Below are 14,437 nucleotides of genomic sequence, written 5' to 3'. Positions count from 1 at the left end.
TTGTAACTAATGTAACTGATGTAACTGTTGTAACTAATGTAACTGTTGTAACTAATGTAACTGATGTAACTGTTGTAACTAATGTAACTGTTGTAACTGTTGTAGCTAATGTAACTAATGTCACTAAAGTAACTTGCAACTAATGTAACTTGTAACTAATGTAACTGTTGTAACTGTTATAACTAATGTAACTAATGTAACTGTTGTAACTAATGTAACTGTTGTAACTGTTGTAACTAATGTAACTAATGTAACTAATGTAACTGTTGTAACTGTTGTAACTAATGTAACTGTTGTAACTGTTGTAACTAATGTAACTGTTGTAACTAATGTAACTAATGTAACTGTTGTAACTAATGTAACTGTTGTAACTGTTGTAGCTAATGTAACTAATGTCACTAAAGTAACTTGCAACTAATGTAACTTGTAACTAATGTAACTGTTGTAACTGTTGTAACTGTTATAACTAATGTAACTAATGTAACTGTTGTAACTAATGTAACTGTTGTAACTGTTGTAACTAATGTAACTAATGTAACTGTTGTAACTAATGTAACTAATGTAACTGTTGTAACTGTTGTAACTAATGTAACTGTTGTAACTAATGTAACTAATGTAACTGTTGTAACTAATGTAACTAATGAGGTTCTCGGCAACAGCCGAAAGAAAATCGGGGATTCAGCTTTTGTCAGCGACGCTCCAAATCTGTGGAACAAACTAGCTGTTAGATTTCAGGAAGCTGCTCAGTTCATACTTTTAAAAGAAAGCTCGGAACATATTTCTTTACATCAGCCTTTAACTAGCTTCTCTTGAAGCTCTCTCGCACCTGCCATGCTCTTGAACTACCGCACTTTGAAATGCATGTTGCTCATTTTATATTTTAAATATATATTTCATTAAAACTTAAAAAGACTGATATGTGAGTGAAAAGGGAACTTTAGTATATATGGACGGGTTGGACCCGTGTGAGTTTCTAACCGAGGTTCATCAGAAACCTGGAGGAACACTGATGAGTCCACCTTAAAGAATTTACTGAAACCACATCATAACAGCAGATTTAATCTCTGGTGTATTACTGGATAATATTATAATATTACAGACTGTGTGAAGTAAAGTTCTAGAAAAGTGCACAAGACGTACAACTGCTACAATTGCTGTTTCCACTACTTCATTTCATAAACTGAATCCTGGAGAATGACCCAAATCCAACTTGTTTCATATACGTTTTATTTGTTTCATCTAATTTCTTTTCTATATTTTAAGTGAAACACTGCATGTAATTATCTTGCTGTGAAGCAGCTTGAGCTGCATTTCTTGTATGAAAGGTGCTCTACAAATAAAGTTGATTATTATTAATGTAACTATTGTAACTGTTGGAACTAATGGAACTAATGTAATTGTTGTGTGAGTGTGTCTTGTGCTGATGAAACGTTCAGACAGTCGGAGGACACACCTTCAGCCGGGGTCTGACTCAGCACTGAGAGTCTCTGAGGCCTCAAGGAAACCTACTAAGCAGAAAAAAACTGATGTCAAACTTCTTAGAAGTCGACACACCGTTTCCTCAGAACACACTTTGATTCAGGATGGATGGAGGATAAATATCAGCATCAGCAGCATGAAGGCTGCACATCACCTCCACAGGACCGCAGAGACCAGAGACCAGAGATCAGAGATCAGAGACCAGAGACCAGAGATCAGAGATCAGAGACCATCGCAGCTTCTGCATCCCTCCATCAGAAGACAACAAGTCAGTGAACCTTTTCTTTGTCTCCTTGTGTTATGGGGCTGTCATCCCCACTGAGGTCAGGCAGAGTGAAATCCTTAGAGACGTATGTATGTGCAGCCAAGCTGCTTTTAACAGTCGGGATGTGTTCAGCTGCACATAATGTCAGAATATGTGGACGTGCAGAGTTCTGCTGTTCAAACTGATTGTACTTCAAATAAGCTATTTTCACAGGTTAACCAATTATTAAGTGTTGTTTCCAGTAGGACGTTTTTACAGCAAGCACAGCTTGTACTTCCAGAATCTGTTTTTAAAGTAATTTTGTGTTTATTGCACAGCAGAGAGTTCCATGTTCAGTCTTATAAAACAAGTCAACTCAGTGAGGAGACTCCCTGCAACTCAGTGCTTAAAAAACCCCTCTGCCCTTCTGGTTTTAGTGCCTTCTGGGTACCTGCCTCTCCTGGTTCTGGGGCTGTGGGCGGAGCTTGCTGTCGGAAGGTTTTTACCAACAGTCAAAACAGACCAAATGCAAAGTATCATTGATGACCTGCAGGCGGCGCTGCAGGAGTACAGTAGCTGCCTCAAAGAGTCGGTGAGTCAGAACTCTCTGCAGGTTTCCCACCAAACTTCCTTCCAAAAAAAACTTCATTTTTACAAATGTCTCCCGTTCTGAGTTCGAATGACTCCTGCTTCTGTCTTTATTTCTGGTGCAGAACTACCTAGGAGTTCTGCCCGTCCATCCCTGCACAGAGGACGACCCCCTGAGCCAGGTACACCTCACACTGCACCTGCACCCACATCTCCATCGGACAACACAAAGACTCTGAGACAACAAAAAAATTGTTAAAGCGGATCTCTGTCCACATGGAGGAGCTTTTTAAAGGACGCAGGAAATGACTACAAACAATGAGGATGTGGTTTGCATCCATTTGTGCTCAAATTATGTCTCTTTCACAAAACCTGGATCAGGGATTAAGTCGGTATTTTCCAGTTATCCCGGTTTAAGTAAACCTTGGTCTGTTTTCACGAAAGCAATGGAGATTTATTCTGTGCAACTATTCTGATCACAAACCAGTTTCTTACAGTTATTCCATGTCCTTTAAATGAAGTAATAATTAAGTTTATGTTAAAAAGACTGATATTCATATTATTACTTCAGGTTTGTTTAATATTAAATATATTATAATATTTATATTTATATAATATTTAATTTTAAATTAATATTTTATTGCAGTTGTTGAGATGATTAGAAATGGACAAAATACATTGCAAAGGTGTTTTAATGAAGTCATGAAGGTACATTGTTGGTTCTTTGTTGGTTCTTTTTTGGTTCTTGTTGGTTCTTTGTTGATTCTTTGTTTGTTCTTGTTGGTTCTTTGCCAGTTCTTTGCTGGTTCTTTGTCGGTTGTTTGTTGTTTGTTTGTTGGTTGTTTGTCTGCTCTTTGTTGGTTATTTGTTGGTTCTTGTTGGTTCTTTGTTGGTTCTTTGTTGGTTGTTGTTGGTTCTTTGCCGGTTCCTTGTCAGTTGTTTGTTGGTTGATTTTTTTTTTGGTTGTTTGTTTCCTCTTTGTTGGTTCTTTGTTGGTTCTTGTTGGTTCTTTGTTAGTTCTTTGTTGGTTCTTGTTGGTTCTTTGTTGGTTCTTGTTGGTTTTTTGCCAGTTCTTTGTCAGTTGTTTGTTGGTTGTTTTTTGGTTGTTTGTGTGCTCTTTGTTGGTTCTTGTTGGTTCTTTTTTGGTTCTTTGTTGGTTCTTGTTGGTTCTTTGCCGGTTCTTTGCCGGTTGTTTGTTGATTGTTTTTTGGTTGTTTGTCTGCTCTTTGTTGGTTCTTCGGCTCAAACTTGTGTTTTTCCTGATTGCAGAACGACACGGTGGCTGACAAACTGGCACACTATCAGGTGTATGCAGAGAAGCTCCCACTGTTCTGTCCTGAAGCTCGGTGTCAAGTCATCATACTGAACCAAGACCTGCTGCAACACCTGGTGAGTCACCTGGTCTGAGTCGAACAAACAGGAAGAGGAAACAAGGAAAAGAAGAAAAACTAATTAAACATGGAAAAAGATAAAAGAAAGGAAGACAGAATGAGAGAGGATGAAAGACTGAAAGAAGGAAGGAAGGAAGGAAGGAAGGAAGGAAGGAAGGAAGGAAGGAAGGAAGGAAGGAAGGAAGGGAGGGAGGGAGGGAGGAAGGAAGGCAGGAAAGAAGGAAGGAAGAAGGAAAGAAGAATGGAAGAAGGAAAAGGGAGGAAGGCAGTTTTATAGATTGATTAGAGATGATTAAGATATATTGATTAATTTGGGATGATCAGAGATTTGTTGATTAATTAGAGATGATTAAATGTATTGATTGATTACAGATAATTTGTGATGTTTTGATTAAAAATGATTAGACATTTGTTGACTGGTTGGAGATGATTAGAGATTTGTTGATTGATTAGAGATGATTAGCGATTTATTGATTAGAGATGTGTGTCTTTCGAAGGGATCAAACCAGGACTCTGAAGGGTGTGGACCCTCCTCTTCCTCGCATCCTCCCTCCTCCTCCTCACCTCCATCAGACTTCACCTCAGTTCATGAATCCATCCAGCATATTCTCTGCTGGGGCCAGCAGGTGGGAGCACTGCGCAGATAACAAACACACGTTTCTGTACATCTATCTTTGTGAGGACCCATCAGTGTCGTGCATTAAGAGGACCTGAACTGTCCATGATCCGTACTTTAACCAAGCCAAACTGCCCTCTGGACGTCTGACCCATGAGGACAGAAGTCTTCTCCTAAAGTGTGAAGGACCAACACCTTTTTTCCCAAAGTGGAAGGGGAGTCCCCACAATGTGACCCTGCTAGTGGATGTATGTTTCCAAAGTGTATCAAATTGTATTTTCTTGATTCCTGTTGTTCTGGTTTTGTACCCTCATGGTTGAAATGAACTTATTGTAAGTCGCTTTGGATAAAAGCGTCAGCTAAATGAAATGTAATGTAATAATGTATCTTAAACCGGAAGTTATCAAACTGTGAGGCGCATCTTCAGCAGGAAGCGGGAAAGTTGAAGGTTTGTGTGGGAGAAAGGTGAAGTATGTGACGTGAAGGTATGCTCGTACTGTGTAAACATCAGAGTTGGTTCCTGCTGTTTGCCAGCAGGTGGAGCCAAATATTGTCCTACTTTGGGACATAATTCAATCAAATGTGAACAAACATGAAACACACATTTTTAGATTCAGTATAACTTCTTCTTCCCGAGGATATGTTTATATTTGATGTACATGCAGAAGCTGCCTGAGAATCTTCCTGTTTTTAGTTCTCCTGCAGTAATGCAGTCACTCAGCGAAAATCCATGAATGCAGATTTAATACTGAAAAATATTTTTTAATCAAATAAAGCACAAGTATTTTATATTTAATTTACCAAATGTTATCTTGTACTGATTTTTTAATTTTTTTAATTTTAATTTTTTTTTTTTTTTTTTTAATCTCTGGCTCCTTTTGTATTTATTTATCTCTTTTATTGACAGACTGTCCAGGTGAACCCTGCCTTTGCCCAAAGTGAGCTGGGATAGGCTCCACCCCCCATGACCCTGATCAGGATAAAGTGTGTATAGATAATGGATGGAGTTACTCACTGATCCAGTTCAGACTGGCAGAACAGCTGTTGGACCGGAAGGCTTCATTTATTGTGGCAGGATCAGAGGAAGTGAGAGCGACTCAGTGTCAGGACAGAAACAAAGTTTTAACGCCCTAACTTTATGTTTTCTCTTCATGATGATTGATTTACACGAAACATGTATTCACCATCAACACGTGTGTTCACCATCAACACGTGTGTTTACCATCAACACTTCTGCTGCCATCAACACAAATAATTTAATGTTACAGATGTTCGTAAGCTGCTGCTGCTTTAAAGGTGTCAGACTAACGGTGAAACCTGGATTCATGTTTCTTTTTAAGTGATGATGTAAACTGTTTCTATCTGACAGTGGGTAGTTGTTGTTGTTGTTGTTTTGAGTAGGTAGATGTTGTTTATGAGCCTCAGGTTGTTTGTTTTTCGTCTAAAAGACAATAAATATGTGACGTGAGATCAGCTGTTTGCAGAAACGTGGTTTCCTGAAAGTTAGTTTCCAGTTAAGGGTTCCTTTTTATTTATGAACATGAAAACATTACATACGATTGGTCTGGACTGTATTCATTATCTACGTAATATCAACCGTTGATTCATGTGACTGTTTGAACTGAATTGAAAAGAACAACAATTACAGATGGAATACAAACAATATAACGATGGAATTTGATTTGATTTATCTTTTTTTCCTGAAATTTGCTGTTTGAAAAGTGTTAGCATGACGCATTGGTTCTGGTATAACTTTCACAGTACCAGACCAGAACCGGGCCACGAACCAGAACTTTTCTGATGGAGAAGCACTCCAAGAGTCTCTCCCACTCTGCAGCAGTTAAGAGGGAAACATGAGTTCTTTTAAAGGTTTCAAGGTTTTGGTCAGTTCATTTCAGTGGAACTGGTGACCCTGACCTGGACTCAGGTACACCTGGTTCTGGTTCTGGTCATCAGGATAAGGAACCATTTGGTTCCGGTCTATGAGACCACCATCAGCCTCTAGGTAGGCATAGTTCTGCTGTCTGTAGGCTGGGTCATCATCAGGGGCGTGGTCTGTACCAACAAGCAGATTGGTTCTCTTCAAAAATGCTGTTTTGCCAAATGCCTGATAAAGATGCACGGTGATGATGAACTGAAGCACCTGCAGAGTTTAAACAGCAGCAACAAGTGTTGTGAACAAACCACTGTGAAATGGAAACACTGACGTCTCTTTAACGCCCACTAGAGACCGCTGTCCTCATTACAACCGTGTAGTTCGCAGCAGGATCCAAAGGTCACCTGCACTCCGCTGTGTTACCTGGACTAACATGAGGCTGACGTCCATGGCAACGATTGTCACGGTGTTCTCCTGCAGCCAATCACTGAGCTTCTGACCGCAGCCCTGCAACAACAAACAAACATTGTCCTAATAAACAAAGAGCAGACAAACAACACAACACAAACATCGCATAATGTAAAAAACACAACACAATATAAATAACACCATAAGATTACTGCAGTCATTTATTTAATGTGAAGAAGCACTCAGCTGAGAACCAACAGTCCATCATGAACACCTGAAGGTCCGTCAGTCCAGAACCTTCAGGAACAAAAGACATCAAACTGTCTCTGACGAAAAGGTGAGGATGAAGAATCCATTCTTCTGATACGTGTCAACATCCAACCCAGTATCACGGCAAAGCGTGGAACAGACACGCCCATCCACTACAGCAAAACGTGAGATAGCCACGCTTGGCGACGTCTAGGCGTGAGAGTTACACGTTGAGCTGTAAGGACCCGTGTTGCTATCACACGTTTAGAAGGCATGAAACTTACACGGACGTAAATATATAAAATAATTATATTATAATTATAAAACATTTAAACTGTCTACTGTGCTGTGTACTGTGTAAAGTACATTCACTGCAGTACCTCGGTAAACGTGCCGTTTCCTCGTCCGTGCTGCGGCTCGGTGAGGTTGAGCATCTCGGAGCACCAGGACGAGTTCACACTGCGACGGTACGATTTGAAACAGGAACACGGAAGCACGTCTGGACTTTGCAGGTTCAAACTCTGGATGTAAGAGTTATTCAGCCAGTCACGAGGGCACGTCTTGCCACAGCAGTCCCCCTGTCAATCAATCAGTCAGTGTGCTTTAATAAATCAATCCGGTTTCTGACACAAACGTTTTATAAGGAGCTTTTATTTTGGAGAATAGCAGCATAGAGACTCACATAGTGCTGCACGTTGTCCATCAGTCTGTCCTGTCTGTCACTGCTGTTTCCGTACTGAAGGATCACCTGGTCCGCAGCTGTATTCAGACCCCGTCCAATCTGATAAAACAAACATCTGTAACTGCTTCATGTATAACCTGAGAAACATCTGTAACATCTGCATGTATAACCTGAGAAACATCTGTAACAGCTTCATGTAGAACCTGAGAAACATCTGTAACAGCTGCATGTAGAACCTGAGAAACATCTGTAACAGCTGCATGTAGAACCTGAGAAACATCTGTAACAGCTGCATATATAACCTGAGAAACATCTGTAACAGCTTCATGTATAACCTGACAAACATCTGTAACAGCTGCATGTATAACCTGACAAACATCTGTAACAGCTGCATGTATAACCTGACATCAGGTATTCAGGTTTTCACCTTTAAAGAAATCTTCGTGACACGACGTCAGAAGTAATGAAGTATGAAACAGGGGAACACGAATCAGGAGAATGACAAATTATTCACTTCAGTCAAATATTAACGGAGCAGATTGTCCAACTTCAGAAGAAATATGTGAACCGGGTTTTATGACATAAAATATGCTGTTCAGGGGACAGAGTATCAGTTTGTTAGTGTTCAGACAAAAGAAGCTGATTCATCTGTTTGGTGGAGCTCAGCTATGTGAATAAATGTTACTTCACATCAGGTCTCGGAGGAGAAAAGGTTGGAGCCCCCTGCTGGCGGTGTTTTGACAGTGCAGGTGTTGTCACCTTGTCTCCATTTATGAGCAGCAGCAGTGTGATGAACAGCTGGCTGAGGAGCAGGATGATGAGGAAGGCCAGGTACTGAGGAGGAAGAGCAGATGGACTGGAGCTCACAATCTTCCAGGTGTGTGTCAGGTATAAAATCAACTTCCAGATGTTGTTGTGACTCACTATCAGCAGCAGGAATCTTTTCTCACTCTTAGCTCCGAAGCATCCAACGACACTGATGGCTACCACTACTCCACCGATGACCAGCAGCCCCGCGGCCACCACATGCAGCTCCTCTGAACACACAAATAAATATACACACTTAGACACCAGATGTACACTTACTGACCACTCTACTTGCCTAAAAGCCATTTCAACCCCTTTTTACTGGATGTAAACTGATTATACATCAATAACCCTAAAATTTGGTGTCAACTTGGTAACGTTAGTCAAGTAACAGCCACCTCTTCAACCGTAGCTCAGTTGTAAAATTAGTTGCAGAAACGGTACCACTGAACTCAAAAAAGTTATTTTTGTGTTTAAGTCATGATGATTTGTAAATTCCTCTAACAGCATGACAAACTTTGCAACAACATACAAAACATACAAAATGAAAAAGAGACTTTTGTGACGGAGCAAGGCTAACAGTTTCACCCTATTTCCAGTCTTTGTGCTAAGCTAGGCTAACATTTCCCCCTGTTTCTAGTCTTTGCGCTAAGATAGGCTAAAGACATCCTGAACCTGTCTCTCACTGAGTGACGAAGTGTTACCGGACAAGATGACGTTCATGTGTTAAGCGAGGCAAACAGTTTCCCCTTGTTTCCAGTCTTTTTTGCTAAGCTAGGCTAACAGTTTCCCCCTGTTTTCAGTCTTTGTGCTAAGCTAGGCTAAAGACATCCTGAACCTATCTCTCTGGGTGAGTGAAGAAGTGTTACCGGACAAGATGACATTCATGAAGCTTCCATCGTCAAACAGGATCCAGACTGCACAGCCGGCTACACTTACACCCAGAACCTGCAGAGTTCAGAGGTCAGACTTGTTGTTCAAATGTTTTCATAGTCATCGTGTGCAGAGAAGAGTCCGTATGAACAGCGCCCTCTAGTGTTATTCACCACGTCTAAACTCTAAATGTTCTATAAGCCTTGAGTTCATGAGTTGTGACGTGTTTGCTGACAGAAAGGTCAGAGGTTGTGGAGGTTCATGTTTGGTTGGATGTTCAGCTGATATATTGTAGTTTTAGTCACGTAGAGTTTGTCTTCGTAACATAGATTACAGCCTACATCTGAAGAAAATGTCGATCTTCCCAACAGCCTCATCTTTTCTCTGTTAATAATAACAATAATATAACAATAATAATAATAAACTTTATTTGTAGAGCACCTTTCATACAATAAATGCAGCTCAAAGTGCTTCACAGCAAGATAATTACATGTAGTGTTTCACATAAAAATAGATATAAAGGAACATTTAAAATATTGAAAAGTAATGAGATAAAACAGATAAAAAGCATAAGAAACAGAGAAAAAGCATAAAAACGAATACAAATAGATGTGATGTGAGTCATTCTCCAGGATTCAGTTTATGAAATGAAGTAGTGGAAACAGCAATTGTAGCAGTTGTACGTCTTATGCACTTTTCTAGAACTTTACTTCACACAGTCTGTAATATTATAATATTATCCAGTAATACACCAGAGATTAAATCTGCTGTTATGATGTGGTCTCAGTAAATTCTTTAAGGTGGACTCATCAGTGTTCCTCCAGGTTTCTGATGAACCTCGGTTAGAAACTCACACGGGTCCAACCCGTCCATATATACTAAAGTTCCCTTTTCACTCACATATCAGTCTTTTTAAGTTTTAATGAAATATATATTTAAAATATAAAATGAGCAACATGCATTTCAAAGTGCGGTAGTTCAAGAGCATGGCAGGTGCGAGAGAGCTTCAAGAGAAGCTAGTTAAAGGCTGATGTAAAGAAATATGTTCCGAGCTTTCTTTTAAAAGTATGAACTGAGCAGCTTCCTGAAATCTAACAGCTAGTTTGTTCCACAGATTTGGAGCGTCGCTGACAAAAGCTGAATCCCCAATTTTCTTCCAACTGTTGCTGCAAACCTCCAATAAACCAGCAGCAGATGATCTCAGTGTTCCTGAAGGCTCATAGTTCACCAAAGAGTTAGAGATGTAACTCGGTCAGAGCCCATTAAGAGTTTCATATGTGAGGAGGCGGACCTTAAATTCAATCCTGTGTTTTACAGGCAGCCAGTACAGAGCAGCCTGAACTAGCCTGATGTGTTCTCTCCTCTTGGTTCTGGTTAATACTCCACCTGCAGAGTTTTGGATGAGCCTAAGTCACCAAGCAAAATTGTTTTTACAACTTAACTGCTTGAACATCAAGCGTATGGTGCACACGACCTTCCATGTTGTAACCACGAGCTCTCGAGTTTCATTGGACGCAGCTTGTTATTTGTGTACAGAAGGTAAATTTTTTTGTATTTATGTTTGTTCATCTTGTTGACGTTCGTGAACACGGTGACCTATCTGCTGATGGATCTTTACATTCCAGTAATAAGTTGTTATGCACTCTTTAAATGATGGTTGTGTGGTATGTGTTTGGTATGTTTGTGTTGTGTTGGAGCAGGGACCTTTGAACTTAGGCCCCTTAAATCTCGTGAGTCAAAGTGAACGTTGGCACCACATTTAGAGAAATTTGCCTGTTAATGTCCATCGTTTTTCTTCCTCACACAGAAAATAAAAAAGGAACAAATGACACAGAAAAAAAATCAATAACAGTTGAAAAACATGAATTAAAAAAAAAAAGAACCAAACCTCTGCAATACAAAAACTTTGATTTAAAAGAAGATACAAATTAATAATTATTATTGATTACTGGAGGCCTCAAGAATAATACGTTGTCGATATTCTCGTTGCTTCTCTTTTATTGAGCTCAGGTTCAGGTCAGTTTATGTTTTACATGATTTAAGAGATTGCTGAAGACTGAGAATGAAGAGTAAACAGGAAGTAAACAGGAAGTGTCCTCACCAGGAAGATGGTGTTAAAAACTGCAAAGCAGAACTTCAGCAGCTTGATTTTCACCTCCAGCGTCATTTCACTTAACGACGACAAGCAGCTTCAGGTGTTTCTTCCTTTAAACTCGTCTCTCTTCAGGTGTTTCTTCCTTTAGACTCGTCTGTGTTCAGAGGAACCACAGCAGGAGGTTTCTCACTCGGGTTCTTCAGCAGAATGCTTCAGCTTCTGTCTGACCCACAGAGAACCGCGTCTGTGCTGCCAAAACACTGGAGAGCAGAGTTCACTTCCTTATTGTCTCTAATCATTAAACTGATCTCAGTGTCTCCATGGCAACGCACACACACACACTACATTTCCCACAATGCCTGTGGGGAAGTAAAACTGGAACAAGGAAACAGGTGTGACATTCAGTTTATTTCACTCTAACAATGGTTTTTAAATGGGCACGTTTCTGTTCTGTAAATGGTTTTATAATAAATAATCAAATTTGCAATTTTTGATCAACCCACATCAATCTTAGGCTTAAATGACGTAGATGTGACAGGCCTCTGATAACATAGAATATATAATACCTATAGTGACAGAAGAATTAACAAATGAAATAGCCTCATCACAATCACTATACAAAAGGTAAACTAAGGTGACCTTTCAAATGTGATCCTCAAAACACTCAAAACACCAAAATAAAAGTACCATGCAGGATGGGTTAGAGTTTTTGTTTTCCTTCCTTCAACTGCACTTCAGATCTGTGAAGAAGATGTATGTCAGCTCTTTCACGTGTGGAGTCATGAAGTCTTTTGAAAGACTGGTGTTGGCCCAACTGAAGGAGACTACAGACCCCCTGCTGGACCCCCTGCAGTTTGCCTAAGTGGCAAACAGACTCATCTGTCAAACTCCTGAAATTTGAAGACGACCCAACGGTCATCGTTCTCATCAGGGACGGTGAGTCTGCATACAGACGGGAGGTTGAACATCTGGTTCTCTGGTGCAGTCAGAACCACCTAGAGCTGAGGCCCCCCAACACTGTGGAGATGATAGTGGACTTCAGGAGGAGCCCCCCAACATTATGGAGATGACCGTGGACTTCAGGAGGAGCCTCCTAACACTATGGAGATGATAGTGGACTTTAGGAGGAGCCCCCCAACACCATGGAGATGATAGTGGACTTTAGGAGGAGCCCCCCAACACCATGGAGATGATAGTGGACTTCAGGACTGCAGAGAACATCACCAGTACCAATCTGTCCTCCATTCAGACTTCTACACATCCAGACTCAGGAAACGGGCCGGTAGCATCTCTGCAGATCATCCCACCCTGGACACCAGCTCCTCCCCTCCGGGAGGCGCTACAGAGCACTGAGCACCAGAACAACCAGGAACAAGAACAGTTTTTATCTGCAGGCCATCACTCTGCTAAACACTTAATATCTTCAATATCACTGGATCTTTTTGCACTAGACCCAACCGCATCAGCATCATTTGCACTAGGTGCAATTGCACCATTGTTTTAGGTGTATATATGTATATATTTATTTCTTAGCTATATATACACGTCTATTTATGTTCTATATGCCTATTTATGTCTGTCTGTTTTTTGCGCTGAAGTTACAACCGGAGTCAAATTCCTTGTATGTGTTAACATACCTGGCCAATAAAACTGATTATGATTCTGATTTCCTTCTTTTTACAACTACAGATAACAAGTCACATGGTGAGCTTCAGCAGGATGGTCCCCATGTTTCCTAAAAACTAACAGAACTTGGGGAATGATCAACCTTGTTTTCCTTGAAATTCCCTCTGCGTCCTCAGAAAGGTCCTAAAGGTGCCCTGATTGGTCCTTAGACCAGAGTGTGAGAACCTCAACTGTAGTTAATGCGAAATACAAACAGTCAATGTGACCTTTGACCCCGAGCCAAAGAGAAAGACATGAGAGTGGTTCAGAGGTCGCAGCTTGGTCTCGTTCCCACGTCCATCAGCAGCAGTGTGTTTTTACTGCTTGGCAGATGGCCAATCAGCTTCAGGCGCCTTCCCTCCCACTGCCTGGTTGCTACGGTGATGCCTCATCTCTGATGTGTTGGTGTCAATCTAAAAACAGAGATCAGAACTTCTTATGTGTCAATCTAAAGCTGATGACTCATCACTGTCACTGATGTCATCATCACAGCTGTGACATCATCGTTACATCTGTGATTTATCAGGATGCCCCAGTGACTCTTTATAGTGCTGTACAGACAGGAGGCTCCATAGACTCCCATTCAACTTCTCTCATCAAATCCAAAGTGAATAAAATGTGTTCATCAGTTATCTCGGTGTTGTTAGCTAAAGTCACTCCTTCTTATTAGTTTTCTGGAGGTCCATCTGAAAATAATCCCTCATTCATTAGAAAAGAAGATTCAAGAACACCTGTTTTTGGGGGCGTGTATGTTTGATTGACAGGCCTGTGGTGCAGTCAGGTTACAGCTATCGGTGGGCGGGACTTAGTATCGTCAGGTTTCCAATCAGATCAATCAGATCCAGCGCTGGCTCCTCCCCCAGCTCGTCCAAATATGGTCACTTCCTGCTCCAAACCGCTCCGAACTATCAAGATGGTGACAGACAGAATCTGAACTGGAGGCTTCATAACGTTCACAAACCAATGATGACATCACTGATGGTTGATGGTTGATGACATCACTGATGGTTGATGACATCACTGATAATTGATAATTGCCTTCTAACTGAATTGTAGGTGCTCTTTCCCCTCAGAGTTTAGCAGAACCCTTCTTAACCATTTATTTGGAACAGATGTTTGATGATCACCACCTATTCAACAGTCTGAATCTTCAGATCAGGAGGTCCTGGAGGCATTTTTTCTAAAAGATGTTCCTCTTATTTTCATGAAGGTGGTGGAGAACATTTTTCAAATTTCATGTAAATGTTCAACACAAAATAACCTCTAAAATCTACTACATGGCATCAGATTCTCCTCAGGGGTGACTAGAACCTCCTATAGTACCTGTAGAACCTCCTATAGTACCACTAAAACCCACTACAGTACCACTAGAACCTACTATGGTACCTCTAGAACCTCCTATGGTACCACTTGAAACTCCTATGGTACCTCTAGAACCTCCTATAGTACCACTAGAACCTCATT

The 14,437-nt window shown here is 40.6% G+C and overlaps 1 protein-coding gene across 1 annotated transcript; it reads right to left on the bottom strand.

The window, feature by feature from the left end:
* Nucleotides 1-5,832: 5,832 nt before the first annotated feature.
* Nucleotides 5,833-11,496, bottom strand: LOC138194788 (CD82 antigen). Its single transcript, XM_069143766.1, has 8 exons — nt 11,315-11,496; nt 9,210-9,288; nt 8,458-8,570; nt 8,293-8,367; nt 7,534-7,632; nt 7,232-7,429; nt 6,618-6,701; nt 5,833-6,461 (listed from the first exon to the last, which is right to left on the bottom strand). Exons 1-8 carry the CDS (start codon nt 11,378-11,380, stop codon nt 6,213-6,215), a joined length of 963 nt encoding a protein of 320 aa, XP_068999867.1. The 5' UTR covers nt 11,381-11,496; the 3' UTR covers nt 5,833-6,212.
* Between the last annotated feature and the right edge of the window lie 2,941 nt (nt 11,497-14,437).

The sequence above is a fragment of the Embiotoca jacksoni genome, unplaced genomic scaffold (genome assembly GCF_022577435.1).
Source record: "Embiotoca jacksoni isolate LCO1_2020_lvr unplaced genomic scaffold, fEmbJac1.0.p SCAF_114, whole genome shotgun sequence".
NCBI classification, from domain to species: Eukaryota; Metazoa; Chordata; class Actinopteri; family Embiotocidae; genus Embiotoca; species Embiotoca jacksoni.
This window is presented reverse-complemented; position numbering and strand designations above follow the sequence as displayed.